Consider the following 24,343-nt stretch of genomic DNA (forward strand, 5'->3'; position numbering starts at 1 on the left):
ATCACTCAAAAGAACTAAGTCGGGATACGATAAATCCCTCGGAGACTCTTCCGGTCAGCATCAACCGAGATCCGTATACTACACCGAGCCGAGCGATAAAGATGATTCAGATGACTACGCCTATCCGGTGGATACTATAAAAAGAGCTCCCAAGAAAGGAGGGACCTTCTTGTTCAAACGGGGAGAATCCGTGGCTTATTCCGATACAGATTTGCCCCACGACAAAGACGAATACGAGGAATATAGAGGCAGTCCATACCCAGAACAGTACGAGGAAGACATGTTTCGAACTCAGGAATTCTACCCCCAGTACAATATAGAGCCGAGAGACGATACCGACGATCGTTTCTCTCGCAATCTCGATCAACGTTTCAGTTTGAACAACGTCGAGCGTTTCTATTCGAGTCATTACGTGGACTCCCAGGCGTCCAGCGACAGTCCCGAACAGAAATTTGACGTATCCACACTCCCGCCACCACTATGTTCCGACGACGACAATGATTAGGTCAACTATGAAACTTCTCAGAAAAGTTGTTTTCGTATAGATCTGACCTTTAGAATCTCTCTTTCTCGCATCATTATTGAAAAATCGGAATATACATTTTAATTAGTATTTCTAAATCTTAATTTTTACTCGTACTTAATTGTAATAATAGTATTGGGCGTTAATATTCCTATTAAATTAATATTTACATTTTCAACTTAATACTTAGGTAAAATATATAGTGCCAATCCCCTGATATCGTAACCACTATCGTGTAAGTTTAAAGCAAATTATACCTTGAACTAGCTTATTAAGGTTTAGACGTAGTTTGTGTACTGATATATAACGTAATAACACTGGATTCAACTTAATACTATTATAATAGATCGGTCTCACTTGCGTTTTGATTGGAGGAAACTGAACGCCAAACCGTTTTCCGGTCGTTTCCCGCCACATCCGGTTACTATTATATTAAGTTTAATATTATTTAATTCACATTATTTATAAAGGCTGTGATTTATTTGTACGACGGGATCCGAGATCGTTTATTTCAATTATTACAGTTGCTCAATTGTTTGTCGGAAGCATCACATCAAACCATACACAATAAGACTTGCAATATGCGTTCGTGCCAAATCTGCTCAATTTTTTTCACTATTATAATATCTTTTGGATGGCGTTGGTTCTGTACGACGTATGTTATTGTAATAATAAATAGTTCATCGATGATGATTTTAAGCAATGATGAAGTTGGTGATGAAGTTGACGACGAGTTAGCACTCCGTCATGTATAGTGTTGAATTATAAATTATAGTTTATATAGGAAAGTTCTTTATTTAAATTTCTGTATCGTACGAGACTGCACTAGTCGTCTAGGCGCTGGCTGTCAAAACTGCTTGTCTGCTAGATAGGTTAACGAATATTTAAACAGATAGGTCCCAGCTACATATGTCCGTGTGAAGCGTCTATGTAGAACGTACCCCGCGGCCTGCGGGGCGTAGCTGTAGCAGTTCCGAGCGGCGTCACGTATGTAGTCGCGTGTTGTATGGGAATTGTAGATATTGAAAAGTATTATTGGGTGAGGACCGTTCTTAGAATCTCTCGCCTTGAAGCCGAACGACTGAGAGCGCAAATTACGATTCGTACTATGTTATTATTATTGTTATATTGTCTTGTTATCATTACGATTATTTATTCTCTACGAACACTGGAGCGTGGTCGGACTGAGAGTGTTATTTACTTCATTTCTATTCACAACTTATATACTATTGAATTTAAACGTTATCTGTTACAGTTATTCGATTATGAATTGTCTACTTTTTAAAAAACAACTATCGTTTATAAATGTTCAATTATATATTAAATGTTTAAGCGCACTCGTAGTCTGTAAGAGGTCGACGACCGCTGTGCAATATAAACTGGCATTAACACTTAGGTTAAGATTTGAGATTTTCGATTCGGATTGTACAATCAGATAGACTGTAATGTTACGATTTCATAATAAATAATATAATTTTATTGTTTTGAGACTATCGAATGTTACTTCATTTTTTGAATTTATTTATATATATATATTAATTGTGTGTGTACGGCGTCCCCGGTCCGCGTGCACCGGGCGACGCCCTCGTACCGGGATGATTACAATAAATGGTATTAATTCCATCGGTCTTTTTATTGGCTTAGTTTGATTTTGACCCTTACAAGACAACGCTCTCGGGATTATATGTAAGTGTGTTATCATATAGGCATGAACTTATTTACCTTTGTTTCATTCGATTGTTATTTTGTTCCATATATATATTTTTTTTATATTTAATGTTTTTTTTTTTCAGCTTATAATTTGTTTATTTTTTTTTTTCTAAACTCGATTTATTTTCGAACATTGTATTTGCATGTCTTTTCGTTTATTCTCTTCAGCCAACACGTTTATATTTTTGTGATATTATTTTAATTTTTTATTCCAGATTGCGATTTTTATAAAGCTTATTGATTTTTTTTAAATACACAACCATGATTTTTAGATGTTCGATTTCGTTGATGTTTTTTTTTATAAGATTTTTTTTTTTATATAGTTTAAAAGTATTGTACATGAATGGAAAAAAATAAGGTATAAATGAGATCTAAATATACAAGTAACACTTTCCGCGCATTCTTAAAGTATTTCGGTTTTTTTTTCGCTTCTGTTCCTGGTACGTCTATTTCTCTGAGCTTTCGGACTGAATGAAAATGAATCATATACATTTTGCATTATTAAAGAATCGCCGAATATTAACTTACTTTTATGCCTTAGTTTTTCCATCAGTGTGTAACCATTGTGTTTACTGTGAACGTCGTCTTATTGTTATGTATTGTGTATTAGATGCGACCAACGAGCACACGGTGTCGTCAGCGTCTCTGTGTATGTCTCCGGAGTCTGCGGGCCCCCTGCAACCCAGTATAACCTCGGCCCCCCCACAGACCCCCCTACCCTCGGCCCCCTTACACGCGTCGACTCCACTTCACACGAACGGCTACAGGGACAATGATGACGACAAAAGAAACAGCGACACCGTTAATGGAAATATACACGGTGAGTGCTCACGAAGGAGTTGTTTAATGCTGAGGTTACACAAGGTGTATAGGGTGCAATCACACGGCCAAACAAATCATGTACGTTAGGAAAATAAAACTAAAATAAAATCCTCCGCACCCTTCGCTATTTGAATTTAATTCCAAATTTGAATTTAAAAGGACTTATGGACACACTGTATGATAAAAATTACATATTAAAACTTGTAATCTATTACTAAGGCTGCATTATTTGCCCGATGCTAAAATAGCAAAGCCATCAGCCATGGAATAAGAATTCCTATTGTAATATCAGGAATCTTCTGGTTGTTGTTATATGATGCCCATACAAATATCTATAAAATTGTGTGACTCCAGTGATGCTCGTCAAATTTTCCATGTGTTTCACATAGGTAACATACAGGCTGTTATTTAATGTTAAGATAATAGATGATTTAGTTAATAGTTAAAATTATCTGGTTATGATTTGCTACGGTTCTGTTAATTCGACCGCTTGATGTTATCTTTGCAGTCAACGTTGTATCGGCGTCAACTAACAACATGGACGTCCTGAGCGGCGGCGAGAGTGACGCCGGGGACACTCTGTCCAGAAGAAACAACAACAGGTATACCTTCGAATATAAACTGGCGAGACATTAATAGTATTTATTAATGTGTTGTATACGAACAGTATATCGTCTGGGGTTGTGACGTCAGCGGACACCTGCAAGAAGCACGGCGCGGACGTGACGTACTACGTCGCCAAGGAACTGCTGATGACTGAGAGGACATACAAGAGGGACCTCGAGCTCGTCACTGTGGTACGTATCTATATTATATAAGAAATGTTCATTGCTCTATATATGGAACACACTGGATGTGGACTGTCGAGGGTTATGATCAGGTTAGCTCTTTATTGATGTTCATGTCGATTTGCTTGTGTCCTTATCGAGTACGTCCTAATTTCATTATATACAATTTTTTTATAATTTAAAAAGTTCTTTGAAAAATGTATATTATACAACACGAGCTTCTATGCCAAATAATGATTGGATATCAAAATACACATTATGTGTGTATTGTCTTCAGACGTGGTCAAAGCGTGTGAGTTCTATGGGTCGTGTGGAGTCTTCGGGGTCGGAGGCGGGTGCTCTGGGCCGCGCGTGTCTCGCCCTGGAGCCTCTCGCGCTGCCCGTGGGTGCTCTGCTGGCTAAACTGGACCGAGCGCTCGCACCGGAACATATACAAGGTGACCCACCTAGAACACCCTCTACAATACAAATAATATCCAGAACACCCTCTATCACTAACATATCGGTCTCAGTAAAGTTATGAGAAAAGTTTGAATATACAAAGCAGAAGACCTGCGCGCAAACGAAACGTAACTAACAGTAATTTCACAGACGCGGATATGGAAGGCCTGCTGGCGTTACCGGCTGGGCCGTTATTAGAATATCTCGACAGGATCTTATCTGCCATAGACTTACCGATACGGAACGGTAACACTTGGTCTGAGTCTGAGCTCACTGTAGACTACATGGAGTAACAAACCTCATACCGCTCGTACGGCGCTAACACCGACACCGACACAAACCATATTTTATGAAACGCCATCAAACTCGCTACAGTCCATCGCGTGCTCGTATCATTAAGCTTAGTCTAGGTTAGAACGAAACGGCTGGCGGTCAGAGCTGCTCAGAAAGTTTGATGAATGATTATAGATTTACAATTACGTAAAATAATATTCCAGGCGCCGAGGACCCGGAGTACAAGGCGGTTGCCGAACTGCTGCACGACTATTTGACGACTACATGTGATGTGAGTGTTACAAGCCGGTAGCAACGGTTCTCAGTGACTTCCCTTATTAATTAAACTAAATAGTAATATGTATGAAATTTCTTGAAATAATTTACTCGACAGATTCATGCTAAAGAGAAATGTTCTCTGTGTATGTATGTCTGTTCGTAACAAAGTTGGTTCTGACGCTGTCGTACTAATGTCCCCAGGCGTACAAGTCGTACATATCGAGCGCGGGGACCACGGTGGGTCTGGTGGAGAGCGCCCGGCGTCGCGGGGGCGCGGGCTCCCGGCACGCCGCGGCCTTCGACGCCGGCTCGCCGCTGCCGCTCGCGTGTCTGCTGCTGCGGCCGCTGCACCGGTTGCATCACTACGAGCACCTCGCCGAAGGTCCGACAACAACTATACACCTACTACTAACACAACGCGCGACTGACACCGACGTCTCGGTACTGCGGCACCCGGATATGTGTATCAGCTATAATATTATCACTAACAAAATGACCTGTGGTTAGATTATTTCGTCAATATTCCGCGGATAGTGAAAGCATTTGGTGGAAGTAAAAAGCCTCGGTACTTTCGTGTTGGAACTCGGTCACGTGACTCCCTTACAAGCACAAACAACTAACCAATTGCTAGTTGCATTTTAGTTTTAAGGCGAAATTGTTTACATATATTTGTTTGTGTCTGTGTCAGCGGGAGTGTTCCCTCGTCTTCAAGTCAGTCAAACCCATCCATCTCACTCATTTTTCTCTTTTTTCCGCAACACTAAAGACTGTTAATAATGTAAACCATTATTCACTATTCTCAATACACAGACAGTCGTAGTAATTGCTTCACTAACATCAGTAGTGAATTTTATATTGTGATGACGAATATTCTTAATAGTTCTCATTAGTAAAAATATATACAATAATTCTAAGCGCTGTAAATGCAGTTGGACACCCATATATATGTATATGTGTATAGCTAATACCGTCTCCTCTCGTTCCAGAGCTGTGTCGCGTGTCGCCCCCGGCCTTGTGTCGTATGTCTCGCGACGCCCTCGCTCTGTGTCGGCAGCTGTGTCGCGCGGCGGACGACCAGCTCACACACGTCGAGAACCACGCTACGCTGTGTCAACTACAGAGAGACTTGCTAGGTGTGCAGACTGGACAGACGTTACCATAATATATACTTGATATAACCGTGACATTTATATAGTACAAGATGTATCTTATTAAAAATACAATACATTTTTCTACAGGTTACGACAAACTACTAGTAGCCGACCGCGAGTTCGTCAGATTGGGCTGTGTGTACAAACATTCTCCCAAAGGACTTCAGCAGAGAATGCTGTTCCTGGTGAGTGAAACCTCGTGGCCCTGGATGTGATAATTATTAAACAAAATAATCGTATAAGAACACCTCGCTGAGACTGTGACAACGGTTACAGGAATGTAGCAAGGAACGGTCATAGTTTAACATTAAACAGTCTCGTTTTAATTCTATGTCACGTATTTCATTAATAAAGAACATCTACCGTCCACTCTGACAGTCACCGACTGTCAGCGCCATCTGACGTCTGTGACGCGTGACTTCACACAAAATTCATTCATGTGATTCTGAAGTTCAAACTACATCACTGCATCGTTTTAATCCACATCGGTTCAGTAGTTTCCGCTTGAAAGACTAACAAACGTAGATACGAGCATACATAAACAGGGACTTGCGAATTTATAACCTGTAGTACGGGTTACAAGGCAGCCCCCATAGCGTAACTAACTGACTGAGTTATAATGTTGGACAGTTCAGCGACATCCTGATACTATCGTCCAAGAGTGCGAGCGGACACTTCCGCGCTCACTCGGCGCTGGCGGCGAGAGGACTCGTCGTTGAGAAAACAGACCAGGCGCATACATTCACCGTCACAGGTAACGAACCCCGTGAAGCTGTTCGCCTCCACCACGCGCCACCTCCGACACCTACTAGCAGTTGGAAACGACCGCAAACATACAGCCTACAATAAAATACCTTAGTAATCCCAATAAAAATATAATCATGCGGATACTCGCTACAGAAAGAAACAAACTATACAGAAAAATGTTTAAACATATGTGAATATTATGACAAATTGTTGTGCATGAAACTTAGAAGGGCAACACTTTTTATCTCTTCGGTAGTATTAAATATTAGTGCATTTAAAGCTGTTTACAGAGAATCACTTCAAACCCGGGCACAGAGTAGTGAAAAATAATAATCAGGAAGTTTACGAAACTATTTATCGATGTACGAAATGTAGTCGTTATATGAGTGGCCATTCGTTTTAACAGGCGAAGACACGGTAATAACGTTGAGCACGAGCAACGAAACAGAATACCGCGGCTGGTTCAATGACCTCACGCGTACAGTGGACGCGGCGAACAAAACTAACAAGGTCATCGACACTGAGCTCACACCGTACCTACAGGACTACGGTGAGTTTAAAACTTTGCTCTATATATTTGTTTAAGAATTAGTTAAACACTGAAATAATAGCCGGCGCGGGGAGCCCGACACATCCTGCTCTAGTGAACACCGTTCATGACTCACAGCCCTTGATCTCACCGCAGCAACACCTCCCTTAATTTCATGAAACTGAGCCACTGAGGTTCGAATTTTTTTGTGTCGTCCCAAACGCGATCTTAAGTCATTTTCTGAGGTCTGTCGAGATCAATACATATATTATGTTATATGTTTCCAGAGACGTCTAACTCCGAGGAGTGTTCCACTCCAGGCGCTAACAACGGCTCCAGCTCAGGGAACGCCTTGGCTCACGTGTGCTGGCATCGGACCACCTCACTCTCCCGGCGACAACTGCATCTGGCTATGAGGGTGAGTACGGGGGAGGGACAAACGGATTTGTGTGTATAGTTATGTTTACACATCACTACAAACAGTTTTCCATTAATGAATGTTGATGGTGCAAGGTGTTGTGTCACTGGAAATGTTCCGTATTAAGTTGGCCGATGCTTTCGGTAAGAGTATGCTTGTGACGTCACTTGTACTGTGTATACTTGAATTGTACTCTGTCCGCTCCAGTACCAGCCGCTAAGATCATTATTGTGTGTATGTAACTGATGTTTCCTTGTCCAGAGCCAGTTGTCGGGGTACCTGCTCCGTAAGTTCAAGAACTCTCACGGCTGGCAGAAGCTATGGGTCGTGTTCGCTCTGTGTACGCTGTTCTTCTACAAGACGGGCAGGGACAGCGCGCCGCTGGCCTCGTTACCGCTACTGGGGTTAGACACGCACACAGACATACACACACACACGCATACGCAACACACACGCACATGCGCGCTCATGCACACAAATATATATGTTCAGTTCAGTCAATATGCTCACGCACGTACAATATATATATATGTACATTATGTCCTCACAAACACATTCTTCTGGATGTATCTTAAGTTTGTTATAACTTGATATGAGAAGGTTCCGCTGGAACCGAGTGTCGTATAACATCTCAATACAACAGATATTAACTCCATACAAAGATATGTCGTAACCCAGGCCGTGGTCTCCAGGTACAGCGTGGGCCCGCCGAGTGCTGGCGACGGGATCGACAAAGACTTCGTGTTCAAGCTGCAGTTCAAGAACCACGTGTACTTCTTCAGAGCCGACAGCCATTACACTTATAATAGGCGAGTTGTGTATATATTTATATGATTCCAGTTCCAATCCCTCGTTTGCCGTTTAGTTTGAAAAAACATGTATAGTTGCTGACACGTAACTTGGCAAGATTTTGGCGTAGTGGGGATAAGTATGCGCGTGTACACTTAGTGGAACAAAAAGTGGTCAATTCTGATGCTTGTCGATGATAAAAGTTCGTAACAGTAACTGAAACAACGGGTTCAGTTTAAGTGATCGCAAGTGTACTCCGGAACGAGCATCCAATACCGAACACGGGATTGTGCCGCCCCGTCCCCCGTCCCCCGTCCCCCGCCTCCCGCGTTATATCTGAACACCTACAATCTCCTGCTGCGCATCTACCGTCGCTTGCCGAGTCACGTGCGCGCCACTATACAATAATTACAAATATATTTTCATTTGTTTATTATAATATATATATCTCTCGTTGCAGATGGATCGAGGTTCTTCAAGCGCCGATGGCGAAGCCGCCTCTCAGTTGAAAGCGACGACTGATAATGATATTTTTTTTATTAAAAATGATTTACGAATGATTACAAGCTATCACAATGGTGCCATAACAACTAATTTTGCCGGAAGTCTTGCCTTCGCTGTGTGACAGGCAGTGACGGCTATTGGATTTATACTTCAAAAGTACATTAAAGTCTTAAGAAACAAAAAAATATATATATGTCGATCTGAATATAGATAAGAGAAATATCTGTCCGGAGAGGCACAGAGATGGCGGCTTGAGCGTATTGACTGTAAGAAATGAAAAGACGATAAATAAGTATAGTTTATGATGAAATACAAAGAACTGGTTGAATAGTACAATTGTAGCTAGGAATTAAATATGGCGTAGCGCTCCCCAGCGACGGCAGCGCGGCGGGCGGCCGATAAGTTTTATATAATTTTTTCCGCTGCGTTTCAGGCGTCAAACACGAGAACGTCTATGTTAAATAAGTATTCAGACTCACGCGAGTGATTTAGGTTAAGTTGTTAATCGCAGTGACTTCGGTCGAAGATATTAATACTACAAAACCCCTCTGGTTCCACTCGTAGGTGTCCTAACATAAGTTTTCGCTGTCAAACTGAATAGAGCGTTACTACAGTTCAGTCACAGCCCGCGCCGAAACGACCGTTAGTGAAGGTTTGAATTTAGAATATTGAAAACGTTCCGTATTCGGTTTGGGCGCACAAACTTGTGGTAGATAGTAGATACTGTAGTTGAATGCTGAAGATACGATATTAGAATATAATATATACAACACTCTTACCAGTCTGTGTCGTCACCCTACACGAGACATTCAGTCTTTTTTATTCCTAAATGTACCCACATGATAATATCAACGTAGATTGATACATTTAAAACTTACAAACGTTCCGTGTATAGTTTTACGATACAGACTCGGGGTAAGGGTACATAATAATTGTTACAAAATAATATACAAATAGATTCGAAATTCAAACGAGTTGTATTTAATGTAATTAATATTTAAAAGTTTTTATTTCGTATGGCAGAATGTTGTGTACCAAAGCGTCTTTAATAAAAAAAAATGTAATATATAGACTTATGGTTAATATGACACGCCGGAATGCTAATTCGAGAATTTCGTTACAAATGGGGGCTGGACCATATATAAGGTTAGTTAGTGTCAATATAATTTAGATAATATTTTTTACTAATGATTATGTCGTATCGTCTGGATGGGGATGTATTGCGTCGCGGTGAGTGCGTCTTATTTATTGAACATCACATGGTTAAACATATTATTATATTTGTACAAATAAATTGGATTTAATTCAAGCAATTTGTTTTTTTTTTTCTAGGGCAACGATTTAAAGTGTACATTAGAAACTTTTTTTTTAATTTTTTTAGGTACGTTATATGTAAAAGAGGAAGTTTTTAACAAGAGATTGAAGTTAGGTTATTATTCAATCCTAGTTTTAGAGAAGAAAATTTGGAGGATTTTAACAGAATCCATACAAGGGTACGACTGAAATAAAATCAAACTATCATATATAGTTAATTACGTTAAATATATTTTGTTAGCACATTGAAATACTATTTAAAATAAATTATTTGGCTCTGTTACATCATTTCTAGTCTTTTTTTCTATAGTTATATAATAAATACATCAAATCCTAATAAATATATATTTACAGACTTATACGTCTAATCGTCGGCTACATCTTCATTACCCGCGTCCTCTCTTATAAATAATTGGAGATCAATAGTTCTTTGGCATTGTACAATAATCTGTCCAACAGTAAAATAATAATAGTCTGTGCTTACAAAAGTACAAATGTGCGAAGACAGATTATACACGCATTATATATACGTAAATAAACATACTGACGTTATAGTAAGTTTCTTTAAACATTTTGTGCACAACTAGGTACATTCGCTGCCTACTGCGACGTGATTAAAAAATATCTACATACCTAGCTTTTGTATCTTTTCTTATTATTAAGCAGACATAGGAAGTCATACATTAGATAACTAAATGAATCAATCACATAAATTTTCATTTCAATAAGATTGTTATTTTAATTTTATCTGCAATAAAATATATATGTATGTACATAATTTCGACAATTCCTTCAAGGTATTTTATATCCTAAGTCGTAACATCTACTTAGTTAGCCAAAGTTAACTAACAATTGGACTATCCTTTAGCGTTTAGTCTCCCCCTACTAACACTAATTGAACGATAATTAAAATATGTCGTACTAATTACGTTTTTATACAAATTATTATATATTTGTGTACATAAATATTTTGGCATCTTCTTGATCTCATGTATCTAATACATACTACATACATCTCAGTTACTTACTAATTTAACCGCCGAATTTAAATTTGAATACTCATATAAATTATATAATAAAAAGGATTTACAAAAAGCATAACACTGGTAAGGGTCCAGTGGCAATAAAAGGGTATAACATTTTGTCGATTGATTTGCTTATCCATGTTTACACCTACATTCGAGTGGTGACAGTGTCACCGCTCTCTTCGTTCGTGTCCTGATCTTTTCTTCTGTCTTTGTTCTTACTTCTGAAGAATGAGGCTGTAGTTACGGATCTGAATCTGAAGGATCCAGGCGCGCCGTTGGCGGGCGAGACCGCGGAACTGTCCGTCGATTCTCGAATCTTCGGGGAGCGATCTCTGTTAGGCCTCGAGCGGTAGGAGAAGCTGGCAGCCTTGAGCCTCGCTCCGAGGCCCAGTTTAGGGCCCGCGAACATGCGCTCGGGTGACACGTGGGAGGTGGTGGGCGTGTGCGGCGCGGACATGCTGCCAACGACCGGCGGCGCCATCTCCGGGCGACGGGCCACCATACTACTGGAGTGCGGTCTGATGTTTGTATAACTGTCGCCGTTGGTGCTATTGCAATAATTTTTATGTGTTTGTTCATTATACTAGCAAATGTTGTGTGGTGATCTAGTTATATGGGTATTTATAGAAGAAATAATAAAATATAATAAATGTGTAGTTTTTGTGTTCCTAATTTAAAAATAATAATACAAAATTTTTTATAATCAATAATAGCCTCGTACCCTGTCTCGATTCGTGACTGAGCTCGTCTCCACTCCGTGTTATGTCTTGCTGTACCCGGCCGTGTTGTTCGTCTTCGGATGCTGTTCGAGCCGCTCGCGTTGGCTGTTTTCGATCACACAAAAGAGTATACTATAAAATTATTTGACAAGGCTAGAGAACAAAAGCGTTGCTAAGGTTAAACTGCAAATGTCATTTATGTATTAGAAACATATTAAAGCGTACTCATATAGGTATATCTTGTTTCAGAATTTACTTACAAATTATCTATTCAGCACCACCATTTACATAAATACATCAAGTGAGTCTTACCATGATGTGGTTGTGGCCCATCGAGAGGATGCGTATAGATCCTCTTACGAGCCTGCAGCATCGTGTACACCAGGGCGGCGAGTGAGCGGGGTGGTGCGGGCGCGGGGAGAGGTCCAGCGCGCCGCCGTCCTCGTTGAACCCACCACGTCTCCATGCGACCTTTTCCTTTGACCTCCACGGCTCCTCGTCTTTCCAGCGAGTACCCGCGACGCTCCAGCACCTGAAGATTTAACCTCATATATAATACTCATGTACGCTTGTGTTCTACAACCCTGAGATAATATTCAATGGTGGAAGAACGCTTAATTGTTTCTGGCTGGATATTATGCTCAAATCATGTCGCAAACAGCATCGACCTTACTTCGTTCAGATATAAGGTTAATTTTATTATATAGCATCTTTTTCGATTAACTTTAAAGTCCACCATACCAGTACCTTAATATTTTTCTACAAGAACAACTGCTTCTTGTCTTTGAAACTTTTGCTGTTAGATCGTTATCGCAATCCTTATTATTTGAATAACTAATAATTGAGGGTAGTTGAAATTATCAGGTGTCAGCCGCTTGGCCACCTGCGGAGCCTCTTGTGCAAGTATAGTTACAACAATGTTGGTATAAATAGAGGCGAGAGTACAGATTACAGAGAGTCTCGCTTGAGCCATTTCAAGGATCGGATCTCTCCGAAGTAAGGGGTTCGTCAAACCGTCTACAAGGGTCTGAGATCCTGATGAAATTCAAGAATATAGGTCAGTTATACTGACGTCACTGTTTGAAAAAAACGACAAAGCGCTTCTTTCTCCGAAATATAGGTATTTAAATAATTCATTTAGTATAAAAATACTGACTTGTTTAGTATATTTGGTGACCTGTATACGATCCATGGCGCCGGTGGACTCCATGCGGGAGGCCTCGTTCACGGTATTCCCCCAGATATCATACACCGGCTTCCGTGCACCGATCACGCCTCCGACCAGCGGACCACAACTTATACCTAAAAGAAAACTAACAATGTAACAACCTTCATAGGTGGAATTTCTTTTTCTCAAAACAACTAAGGAAGTAATACACAAAGACCTGTGTTTCTTAATGATTATTTCGCACCGTTAGGAGCATTGTTAACTACAAACTTACCAACTCTGAGTCGGAACTTATTGAAGCTATGTTTGTTGATATCCTCCAAAGCCTCTCGTATTGCGAATGCATAGTCCACTAGCGCACAGAGATGTTCGCAATCTTCGTCTGCTGACTAAAAAGAAAATCGTTTCTCAAAACATTCTTGATTACTTTTGGAAAGTTATTTCACTGTCGTTTGTTATAAGTTCTCACCTTATGGTTAGGATTGAGGCCAGATGCTGCCATGTAGGTTGCTCCTATAGTTTTGATTTTTTCGATACTCTTAAAACGAGGCTGCATGAGTAACTTATCAAAATCAACTGAAAAGATATATTCTTTAATCATATTGCTTCCAATTACTTCATCACGAAACAAAGCAAAAAAAAAAATTAATAAATTTAGTTTCGGACATAAAATAAACAAATTAATAAAACTAAAATTGATTGGTACATTACAAATGATCTCGTTGAGAAGCCTCATGCAGTCGATCGCCTTTTGTTCAGAGTAGAACTCATGGAAGTTTGGTATCCCAGCGAACATGACACCGACCTCGTCTCTCCATTGAGAATATAGTTCCTGAAATCATTGATAAAGCTATATAAATAGAAAAGTGCTTCCGCAGAACAAAATTGTAATAAAGGCCTCATGACGCACGTCTGGGCATCTGTCCTTCGATAGAAAATGCTTGACGACGTGATCGGGAAGGATATGTTTGAGGAGGTGTCTGTTGGTTCGTTGGGTTTCTTTCATTTCTTTCAAATCTGTTTCCGCCTGAAGCTTCCACAAGAAGTCGAGACGAGAGGTGACTTCAACCAGCCTCGCATGATACACAACTATCACCAAGAACATTGTCATCAGAATCAACATTTGCACATAGAAGGGGAGCTGACTGAAACAGACGGGTTTCTTTGTCTTGAATACCAATTTAAATATAGATATCTCATCTTTGACTCATTTACTTACGTATCATAGACTCCATTACTGAAATTATCTGCATTGTAGTGTTGAAATAATAGGATTGAGAACATAGCCACGTTGATGATGGCGAGGAGTGTTTTGATTAAATAGTACAGCTTTAAGATCGAAGTCAAAGCGACCAGGCTGAGGATCCAGGTAAATACGACGTACTCTGGCTTATAACATTCTTCAAATTTCTCATCGTCGGAAAGGTTAGTCATATTGAGAGCAATTGTATCGTTAATTAAAGTTGCGTTCGTATCTATAGGAAACGAATTCTGGCAAATGTATAACTTGATAGTGCTGAAAAAAACATATTATTAATAAAAAATCCATCGTTAATGTTATAATATTACCACTTATAATAATATATACTTTGGTAATATATATATACCTGGATATAGACATTATGGTGACGAAGCAGCAGATGTGCAGATTCCTTCGGAACCTGTTGCCGCTGAGTGCTGCAGAGAGACGGGTGAGGAGCGGCAGAGCCCGCGGGAACTCTTCCGCCATCACCACCACGAACGATAACACGAGGGGAATCGTCATCGCCATTAGAGTTACAACTAGCACCCAGCAACTAGAGCATACAGATTCGCAACACGCGGAAAGATTATTGTGTTATAATGCTATTTTTTATCTAAATAATTCAAAATGTATCCAAAAAGAAGGAAAGCGTTTTATGTGACAGATAAAACCAATTATATTTACAATGTCTCAATACAAGAATATACTATCGATGCTGTAACAACAACAAAACTCACTTAAAATGTATAATATACTGAACGGCCACAATGAAGATCCAGATCACGAGACAGCACATGACGTTAGACTTGAAAGTGGTCTCGTCGAGTTGGGCGAAGCGCGTCTCCAGCGACGCTCGGCGGAAGCGTAGCGAACACGGACGCATGTGTTGAGCGCGCATACGGCGATTGCTGCTCACCTCGATAGAATGGTTTATTATATCGTCGTCCTGGCAAAGAAAATACTCGATACAGACTGCGAAACAACTTAAAACTATGTTGTTTTGTTTAATGACTTTATATACTAATACCAATACTTCCGTTTGGAGTCACTATCAGCATCTCTTTATTTAAAAAGTCATAATTATTTAAAGAACAGCATTGTGCATAGTGATGAATGAGGTTACTATGAAGTTTTTTTTATCCAAATCTAATACCAAAGTTGATGAATGTGTTGGGCCTCAAAACACAATATATTCGATAAAATTATTTCAAACTAAGCAGCGTGATAAGCATAAATTGAAATAATAGGTAAATTAATATTCTCAAATGAACCACAAAAATAAAGGCTAATTCGTTGATTCGGTTATATCCCCTATTATGACATATTCAACTCGACAGGCATGATTAATATTAGACATTATTTGACATGTAACTTATCTCGTACCTCCGATATAGTGCTCAGTTCCATGTCCTGTCCATTTTCGACGTCCTCGCCATTATTTCGACGTGAAACTCTCACAAGCCCGTGGGCGCTGCTGTTGAAATACTGAAATTTTATTTGATATATTAATGGAGGATTCAGCAGATTTTAGAACACAAGAGGAGCTTTCCCTCTCACTAATAATGCCTACATTTTGAAAAGGCATCTCGGGAGTCCAATCGGTAGTGTTTTCTTCTTCCACAGTAGTGCTGCTCGTGCGGCGCGGAGTCTCCGTTGGCTGCTGCGGTCGAATGCTGCTAATAAAAACCATGTACTGTTTTGAGCATAAGCGATTGAATTTAAATAGTTATTTTGTTTTCACTTTATATGAATTTAATGTTATTGCCAACAAAGAACTTAAATATAACAGAAACAAACAAATACAAAACAACATCAGCTTAAATATTTCTGGACATTTTTATCCTTACGTAAAATCCGAATGGTTTTCGGGAAACTTTTAAAGATCTCTCTTGTTATCACTGCACATGAAAACTAACAACTAACGTTTGTCTAAAAATTTATTTATGACTTAGTTTCTGATATACATCTCCAAAAACTAGTGAGTTTTGCAGTGACATTGCTTTTTAATGTTTTATATATAAGTCAAAAAATATAATGCATCATTCAACAAAACTGGAATTATCTTTCAATTCAAACCGTAATAATTATTGCCACACATATATAGTGACATGGTGCGACAATTTTTAAAAGGCTTTCCAATACGAACCGTTATCGAAAAATATATTTTTTCTAATTTCATATAAATTACTTTTGTCGGTCTCAAATGATTATTTATCATCTATAATATGTTCCCATACTTCCAAATTATAAATTCCTTTATTTTGTAAAAAATAAAATGATAATGATAAGGATATTTTAAACAACATAGCAGAACTAATGTTTTGATCAAATAGATGTTAAGAGATAAATTATAACTTACTTTCAAAGTAAATAACTTTTTTTATTTTTATATGGGACCAGTAGGTACTTATTTAATATCGCTTAGAATTATACAAAATCAATAATATTCTACTGTTAGATTTCTATTTGAATATTCCTCGTCACGCAGTAATATAGTTTACGTAAATGACATTGAATATGTTAATTCACGAGTGTGTTGGAGTCACATCTCAATATTGTAGAAGGTATTCAAGATATCTCACAGTGAAATTGACTAACCGCTACCTCTGAGTGAGATTTATCTTGGATTATTATTGGATAAGTTTAAGAAGAGTAATTTTCCAAAAAAACAAAGCCTATTTAAAATATGAAATGTATAAAACATTAGTAGTTTTAAGAATGTAATTGAAGTTATTAGATGTTTGTTTATTTTCAATTCAAATGTATTTTTGTTTTTTGGTCTCCATTTTATTATTTATTTTTAAAGTACTCGTATAATATAGTTGGTATCCAGAAACGTTACTTTGTTACTGAATCGTATTACTTAAGATAAGTTTTTTTGGTACGTTCTATTCATTTGAAAAATTAAATTTAATAATGCTACTTCTTTTATTAAAGAATAAATGTGAGATTGAAAAATTATAATTTTTTTTCCGGACAATTTTATTTTGAATTTTGTATGAATATTGTTCGCCTCAGTTTAGCTAACAGGATTCTTGAGGAGAACCCGTGTCATGTTTAGGTAAAGTTACAGTCACCACAATTTACCCACATCATCTAAATAGGGCATACATATATTAAATACTTTCATTGCTATTGTTTTGTGGTTCAGTATAAAAATCGTTTATTTTTGAACAAAATTCAGAAACAGAGCGATTTTCCTAAAGGATAAAACAAAACTCGAGACCAATAAAAGTTTATTTCCGTGACATTGGGTCCAGTTTGAATGCGAAGCGAATCGCAATCTAGCGACAGAATCGTCACTGAGCCATGGATATAGAATCAAGAGAACGTTTTTGTTCATTTTGATGAATAAATGCAAATATAAGAGCAACACTATTTATTATAGTTATATTGAGTATACGACTTCCGAACCTTACAATTGCTTTCGATGGGATATGATTTTGCAACTACTATAATATTTTAATTGATTTCTCTTTTTTACGTTCAGTTTTTTTAAAGCCTGATATTAATAAGGACGAGCTTTTAACGGGTGACATACCCACTTTTCTGTCACTTACTTGTTATTCGACTTATGCCTCGCTCGTCGTGGTTGCTCGGTTGCCTTGATGAGGTAAGTTGTTATGTTGAGTTCCCTAATGACGGCGTCCCTTAGGTGTCCCTCGCCCGGTTCCACTTGAAACTCTCCCTGCAAGCACTCCATGGTCGCCGCTGATATGTGCACTCGACTGGATGTACCAAGACTTGGGTTTAATCGAACTATTTCTAATATTTAGATGAGATGAAATTGCTGACGTTCTTGTTGTCAATGTACATTAATTTTAATGTAATACTTTACTTTTATAAGTAATACTTTATTCACTACGGAGCAATAACAACGTACAGAATAGTTCTGTTTAAGGATGAAACACAATAAAAAAAATACATACATATTAGGAGATCGTTCTAGAAAATTAACACACGCTTGTTTCGTTTCTGAACTTTCTTCATCATATCGCGATACGACAACAGACCAAAGAAAACCGCTTACCCGGGTAAGCCTCCGCTTTCCATATGGTTAGCGAGAGATACATCATAAGACCAGAGGTCAAACTGCCACTTCAGCAGTCCCAACACGCCGCACAATACTGTGCCGCTGTGAATACCGATACGCATATCCAGATCCACCTGATACAACAACACAAACAAATATATAGAGTGAGTAGGGGTCAAGTGTAGCTACTAATTTAACATACACTGACAGTTGCTTTAAGCACTTTATTAATCTTGACATGAAAACATCTAGTGAGCTTTTCATAATCATGAAATGCCGAATACAGGATTATAGTTGGTATAAGAATGTTACTTTTTCCAATTTCCTTTTGGCTTACGAAACGGTAGCCTTTAAAGACATTCTACTATGGTGTCAGTTAAATGCATTATTATATGTACTAGGTAAAAGAGTGTTACGAACCGCGTATACCTGCTTATTGTACCGTACGTCCCTGATCACACGTATCATGTGGAGGCCCATGTCTACGGCGCACTGAGCGTGGTCATCACGACGAGCGGCCAGTCCGGACACGCAGAAGTAACAGTCACCCAATAACTTGATACGGAGGCAGTGGTTCTCCTGTCGTTATGGAGAACTCGAGTTAAAGAAAGTGACAATTATTAGTTGTCCACTTCTTACTTAAAAACCACGAGTCAGTCAATATTAATCGACTTATAAAACACATATATAATTTAATACAAACGCTCGCGAGGAAGAACCGAGTTCGTAAAATCGTTTATAATTATATTTTTAAGATAAGTAAAACAAAAACTAACTTACCGAAGCCAATCTGTCGAATCGAGCAAAAAGCTCGTTCAGTAGCTTCACCAAATCTTGCGCGCTGCATTTACTGGATAGTTCTAATAAAACAAAACACAATTAGCTTTTATGTAGCGATTATCTTATCATAAGCTTTCTGATGCGTTGTAATAACAATGACCGACCGGTGAATCCCTTAATATCAGCGTATAATATGGACACGTCTTCATGCCTTTGAATGTATAAATTGTTAAACTGCTGTTCTTGAAACTCTCCTCGTACTCTCGAAACGTAACTGGAAATCTCTTTTGCTAAAAAGTCCGGTATCACTGTAAAAAATAACAAGTTTAACTCCTCCGAGCAAAATTATTGTGTGATAGCAATTAATTTTCTCATGTCATTACACAGTTTGCGTGAGAAACAAAACAGTACAAAGCTGAGTTGCTTTGCGATTGCAAATTCTGTTGGATTGAATAGTAACCATGATACATATACATTTATACCAACGAAGTTGGTTATGGAAAATTACAAGCATAAATACCGCTTTGAAACAACTTCCACTGACGGTCACTCTCTCGCTTCGTGCTTTGCCTTGTAACCATCGATCGGTGGGTCTCCAGGAACGCCTTCCTCTGACCCCAGTCAGCAAGATACTTTGCGTACATCCCCGAGAAGTTGACCGCCGTGTACAACAGACCATTGCTAGCAAGCAACCTCATGCTGCAGGATTTTGCCTACGATTTTTTGTCAAATACATATTTCCGATAACAAAATACCAAAATCATATTGAAACTTTCAGGACGACACTATGTTTATTTGGAACTGAATATTAAATTAAACTGCATATAAAATTATTACGGTTTTAATGTCGTTCGTCAAAAATTGTTTTAAGATATAGTCAATTAAGCTAAAGAAACTGTAGCGATATAAGCCTTTTATAGTGCGCCAAGATAGAAATATGATTGTATTATAAAAACTAAAACTCCTTTTATAGTAGAACATAGAGTTCTATTCTATCCTTGAGAACTAATACATTACCCTTTACACTCAGAATTAAACTTGCTAAGTTAATTGTTATCGATACTCACGGCATTAGGATTCTCCTTCATTATTTCATTCATATTGACGGAGGTGGCCAGCACGTGGGACACGGACGACAGGAGACCAATAACAATACACCAGCCGAGAGATAGCGGCAACATCGCGTATGGCACAAATATTATGAACAACATGTACCACACCTGGTTCTCTGGGGCTTGGAAACCGATACCTTGGCCGCTTAGACCTAAATATAATATTTTCATGGTTTACTCTACGAGAAGTAAGGTTAGTTTGATATTGATAATATCACGGGTCATACCCTGAGCTATTAGGAGTATCCAGGTTGCAGCTGCCGCCCAATGCAGATAGTTATTGGCGAAACAGCGCCAACACCCCAGCAGGCACACTGCTACATTGAGCATCGCGAAGGCAGCGGTCCACGCGATCTGATATCCGTCGACCTTTTCTAAAATAAACAAATCAGCAACACAACTAAATATATTATATGCATATAACCAAAACCCCTAACTCCCTTATTTTTTGCAACAATCCTTAAAAATTTGTTAGGTACCAATTTCCTGTTGGTACTCAAACACAACGTGCTTTCCATTAATTTTAAGCCAAATCGATAGATCTACTAATTATAAGACCAATGTTTGAAATAAAGTTTCAATTGCGATATTTGTCGAATGAGAACATAGTCTGAAACGTCCTAAAGTAATAAACTTACCATCGTCTCTGTTAGATAAAGTATAGACGAGAGATAAACATATCTGAAAAAATAAATGGTAATTTTATGGAAATTTGTTTTATAAAACATAAAATAGTTAAATAACGACATTTCACCTTTAGCGCGAAGTCCACTACATTAACCATTATGAGAGATCTTTGTCTCTGTCTCCTTGAATACCTTTGGTACGATAGCTCGACCGTTTCATCCTGTAACAAATTATCTTTAGATCGATCTTCACTGTAACAGTACTAAATCGGTGTGGTTATTGCTCACCTTAAAACTGTTAGTGATTGAAGGCCAATAAATTCCTTTGTAATATCGACCCGTCCTGAGCATTCCTTCTGTGGCAACTGACGGAATATTATCACATGTATTATAGGGGTTTATTTAAACATGTGTGTCTAACAAAATACTAGTTACCGGGATCGCTCTCCGCACGGAAAGGGTCGATGCTATTCCTAGTGCTGTTCGTTGATCCATCATCGTCGCTGACCCGCAACTACAATACTCATATATTTTTAGGTTTAACTATTAATAATAATTTAAACATATCCGTATGCAAATTTCTGATTGAATTAAAAACATATTCAAACCACACTCAGCCACAAAGTTAAGATAACTTTCTTAGATCTAATTTAATGCGGGAGTGACGAACATGTTTTTTTAACAAGTGATATGATAACTTTATTATTACTGTGATATAAATCGAAGGATATAACGTTAAGAAGCAGCTGGAGTTTATGGACAATAAAGTGCAAAAGTTCCAGCATTTACAATAAATCCGCTGTTTGGCGAAACGCCAACGATGTTTGAGACTGTGAGAGATTTATTATAACACTGAACATCTAATAAATTATTAAACAGAAACTCTGATGAATGAACGACCGAGACGACAGCGTTTTAATTAACAGTTAATATTAATTGAAATGATATATCCAATAGATTTAAATACAAAACGTTTGTTGAATTCTTTGTAAATTGTCCTTCTTTACTTGTTACTTCCATTAGAAAGATATTAATATAACTTAAACAGCGTAATAAATAAGAACAGTCACACTTATGTGATATTTGAATACCTGGTCTTCATGAACGGTGCTGCTGGCACCGTCTCCGGGCACCCGTTCAGTTTCCACGCTGCCGACTTCGTGACAAGGAGCTTGTTTAAGGCAGCAACGGCACTATACAGATAAAACGAGTTCTACAAGTGCTGTTCCTCATCCAATACACTAAATACTTAAATACTATAATGTGCGAAGTTTAATGAATAAAAACTGTAAACGCTCCGTATGTAGTGTGAGTTGGAAACTTATAGTTACCATACAGTATTTAATTGTTTGCGTTTAAAATCTTCTATAGGATGTGCTTAAAAATCAGTGTATTAATTTTTCTATAGACCATTTCACATGATAACTTTACGTATATTGGGTTCCGAAAAATATGTAAATAAGTTACTTATTAATTGAATAATATAAATATGGTTACTGAATGAAATCCCTTTATTAGCAAGCATTTAAACCCCTCGGGGCTTAAAGGTTTTTAATATCATTAAATAAATAATATATGCGATCCTCTGACGAATTTAAAATGTTATATAATAATTACATGTCCAGCAACACGTTTTCGGCCATTTTTAATTAACACTTTACATGTTGACATAATTTGATCCGAAAAAAAAAATCCTTTATCGGGCTCTTTCCCATGTCGTCTGAAACATTTATTTGAAGATAAAAATATTTTATTAATCTTTACTTGAGTGAAAAATGTTTTGTGAGATCGATTAAAATCTTTACATACTACTTTATATACTTATTTTTTATATAATGGAAAAAACTCGATGAAATTAAGTTTCAATATATTGAAACTTGTATTAATATCTTTTAAAAAGCTTTTACTCTACTATTATAATGGAATAAGTTCCTCTAAAAATGTAATTACATCAGTATAATTTCTGTATCATCATCATCATCATCATCATCATCGTCATCAGCCTATCGGAGCCCACTGCTGAGCAAAGGCCTCTTCTCACATGGAGAAGGTTAGAACATTAATCACCACGCTTGCTCAAGACGGGTTGGCGATTTCAATCTTATAATTTGAAATTGTAAGACCAGGTTTCCTCACGATGTTTTCCTACACCGCCCTTAACTGGTGTCTAATAAGAAAGTACATATGACTCGGAAAAGATCACATTGGTACTTGCCAGGTTTTGAACCCGCGCCCTCACGTATGAGAAGCGGGCCTTTAACCTCCAGGCCACCACGACTTCTTGTATATATATATTATAATAAAGCATTGTTATGACAGTACTTGGATTAAAAGTCAAATAAAAACACGGTATGACAAATTCCTAACTTAATCATAAACTTAACTTTTCAAGTTTCTGAGGCACGACGGCTTAATTGTAAAAAAAATTTAACGTAAGATAACAGTAGTTGCGGGTTCGAGTCCTGTTCGTATGTTTTTGTCATTGCAGATTTCTATTTAAATTATTATTAGGATCCGAGTCGAAATGTTTATATTTTAAAACTTTTCGTTGAAATATTCTTAAACAAGATTTGACTTTATTTCAGCCCGAACATATTTTGATTGAATTATTACAATATTAACATGACTGTAAGATGAATTTAACTGAAGACAATTTAAAATAACCGCTTTTTATATGAGGAACACGTATTATAAGGATTACGAAAATAAAATTCTCGCAACTCAAATTACTAATAAGCTTTTGATTTACTAAGAACGTACCAGGAAACAGGGTAGTGTGTGGTTTGGTAAAAACGACAAATATACGAAATAGGTATGCGTGCTTTTTTATCGTTTTTATTCACAAGGACTCAGATAAAACGGCCCTCAGCTAACAATAGTGTATCGTTTGTAAGTTTTAGACGTCTATTAGAATATTTAGTGTACTTCGTTACAAATAATTACCGAAACATAACGTCATTTATAGCACAAGCTTTTTGTTTCACTTAATTTTTATTCTATACAATCGTAATATAAGAATTATAAATCAAAATCATAGTAAGGACCTTTATACGGCTAGAAATATATACTGATTTTGTGTTACATGTAAATTTTCATGTTGAAAGTACGTATATACGTTATGATTGTGAACCACTCGAAGGTTGTGTGTTTGTAGGTCGTTATATCTCTTTGTAAACCCATTAATAATACGTCGCTTATCGGCCGGCTTTCTTGATAACAGATCCGTTTCATTATTTTTATTCAAACTAACCTTTTATTATTTATATGGTCTCTGTTATATATTAATGAGTAGAATAATTTCAATGCCATTAAATTAACCGATAAAAATCTCACAGTGAACCTTCCA

General features: G+C 37.8%; 2 protein-coding genes across 19 annotated transcripts in view; one reads left to right on the forward strand and one right to left on the reverse strand.

Moving 5' to 3' along the window:
- Nucleotides 1-10,283, forward strand: part of LOC116769924 (FERM, ARHGEF and pleckstrin domain-containing protein 1) — a 40,613-nt gene extending 30,330 nt beyond the window's left edge. For 8 of the 11 annotated variants that reach the window (XM_061526721.1, XM_061526715.1, XM_061526722.1 and 5 more), the window contains 15 exons: nt 2,844-3,053; nt 3,564-3,657; nt 3,723-3,852; nt 4,121-4,280; nt 4,435-4,530; nt 4,782-4,849; nt 5,038-5,218; nt 5,823-5,969; nt 6,075-6,172; nt 6,618-6,741; nt 7,141-7,284; nt 7,551-7,681; nt 7,943-8,085; nt 8,374-8,490; nt 8,931-10,283. In XM_061526721.1, coding sequence (XP_061382705.1) covers nt 2,844-3,053; nt 3,564-3,657; nt 3,723-3,852; nt 4,121-4,280; nt 4,435-4,530; nt 4,782-4,849; nt 5,038-5,218; nt 5,823-5,969; nt 6,075-6,172; nt 6,618-6,741; nt 7,141-7,284; nt 7,551-7,681; nt 7,943-8,085; nt 8,374-8,490; nt 8,931-8,979 — 1,892 coding nt within the window. In that variant the 3' untranslated portion in view covers nt 8,980-10,283. Of the gene's footprint in view, nt 1-2,843; nt 3,054-3,563; nt 3,658-3,722; nt 3,853-4,120; nt 4,281-4,434; nt 4,531-4,781; nt 4,850-5,037; nt 5,219-5,822; nt 5,970-6,074; nt 6,173-6,617; nt 6,742-7,140; nt 7,285-7,550; nt 7,682-7,942; nt 8,086-8,373; nt 8,491-8,930 lie in introns of those variants that run through there. The other 3 variants (XM_061526725.1, XM_061526726.1, XM_061526723.1) reach the window with 2 other exon arrangements.
- Nucleotides 10,284-10,497: 214 nt separating this feature from the next.
- The window catches only part of LOC116765866 (adenylyl cyclase 78C-like), a 51,365-nt gene continuing 37,519 nt past the window's right edge, over nt 10,498-24,343 (reverse strand). For 2 of the 8 annotated variants that reach the window (XM_061526710.1, XM_061526711.1), the window contains exons 4-29: nt 22,089-22,190; nt 21,433-21,511; nt 21,286-21,362; nt 21,126-21,218; nt 21,010-21,052; nt 20,599-20,745; nt 20,327-20,523; nt 19,780-19,972; nt 19,424-19,567; nt 19,260-19,339; nt 18,900-19,058; nt 18,477-18,613; nt 18,007-18,174; nt 16,017-16,122; nt 15,830-15,931; nt 15,184-15,392; nt 14,811-14,999; nt 14,423-14,719; nt 14,114-14,348; nt 13,915-14,035; nt 13,673-13,779; nt 13,478-13,592; nt 13,192-13,337; nt 12,348-12,567; nt 12,038-12,140; nt 10,498-11,864 (exon numbers count right to left, since the gene is read on the reverse strand). In XM_061526710.1, the coding sequence (XP_061382694.1) occupies nt 11,462-11,864; nt 12,038-12,140; nt 12,348-12,567; nt 13,192-13,337; nt 13,478-13,592; nt 13,673-13,779; nt 13,915-14,035; nt 14,114-14,348; nt 14,423-14,719; nt 14,811-14,999; nt 15,184-15,392; nt 15,830-15,931; nt 16,017-16,122; nt 18,007-18,174; nt 18,477-18,613; nt 18,900-19,058; nt 19,260-19,339; nt 19,424-19,567; nt 19,780-19,972; nt 20,327-20,523; nt 20,599-20,745; nt 21,010-21,052; nt 21,126-21,218; nt 21,286-21,362; nt 21,433-21,511; nt 22,089-22,190 (3,972 nt within the window). In that variant the 3' untranslated portion in view covers nt 10,498-11,461. Of the gene's footprint in view, nt 11,865-12,037; nt 12,141-12,347; nt 12,568-13,191; nt 13,338-13,477; nt 13,593-13,672; nt 13,780-13,914; nt 14,036-14,113; nt 14,349-14,422; nt 14,720-14,810; nt 15,000-15,183; nt 15,393-15,829; nt 15,932-16,016; nt 16,123-18,006; nt 18,175-18,476; nt 18,614-18,899; nt 19,059-19,259; nt 19,340-19,423; nt 19,568-19,779; nt 19,973-20,326; nt 20,524-20,598; nt 20,746-21,009; nt 21,053-21,125; nt 21,219-21,285; nt 21,363-21,432; nt 21,512-22,088; nt 22,191-24,343 lie in introns of those variants that run through there. The other 6 variants (XM_061526713.1, XM_032655518.2, XM_032655510.2 and 3 more) reach the window with 6 other exon arrangements.

Source organism: Danaus plexippus (genome assembly GCF_018135715.1).
Source record: "Danaus plexippus chromosome 3 unlocalized genomic scaffold, MEX_DaPlex mxdp_25, whole genome shotgun sequence".
In the NCBI taxonomy this organism is placed as follows: Eukaryota; Metazoa; Arthropoda; class Insecta; order Lepidoptera; family Nymphalidae; genus Danaus; species Danaus plexippus.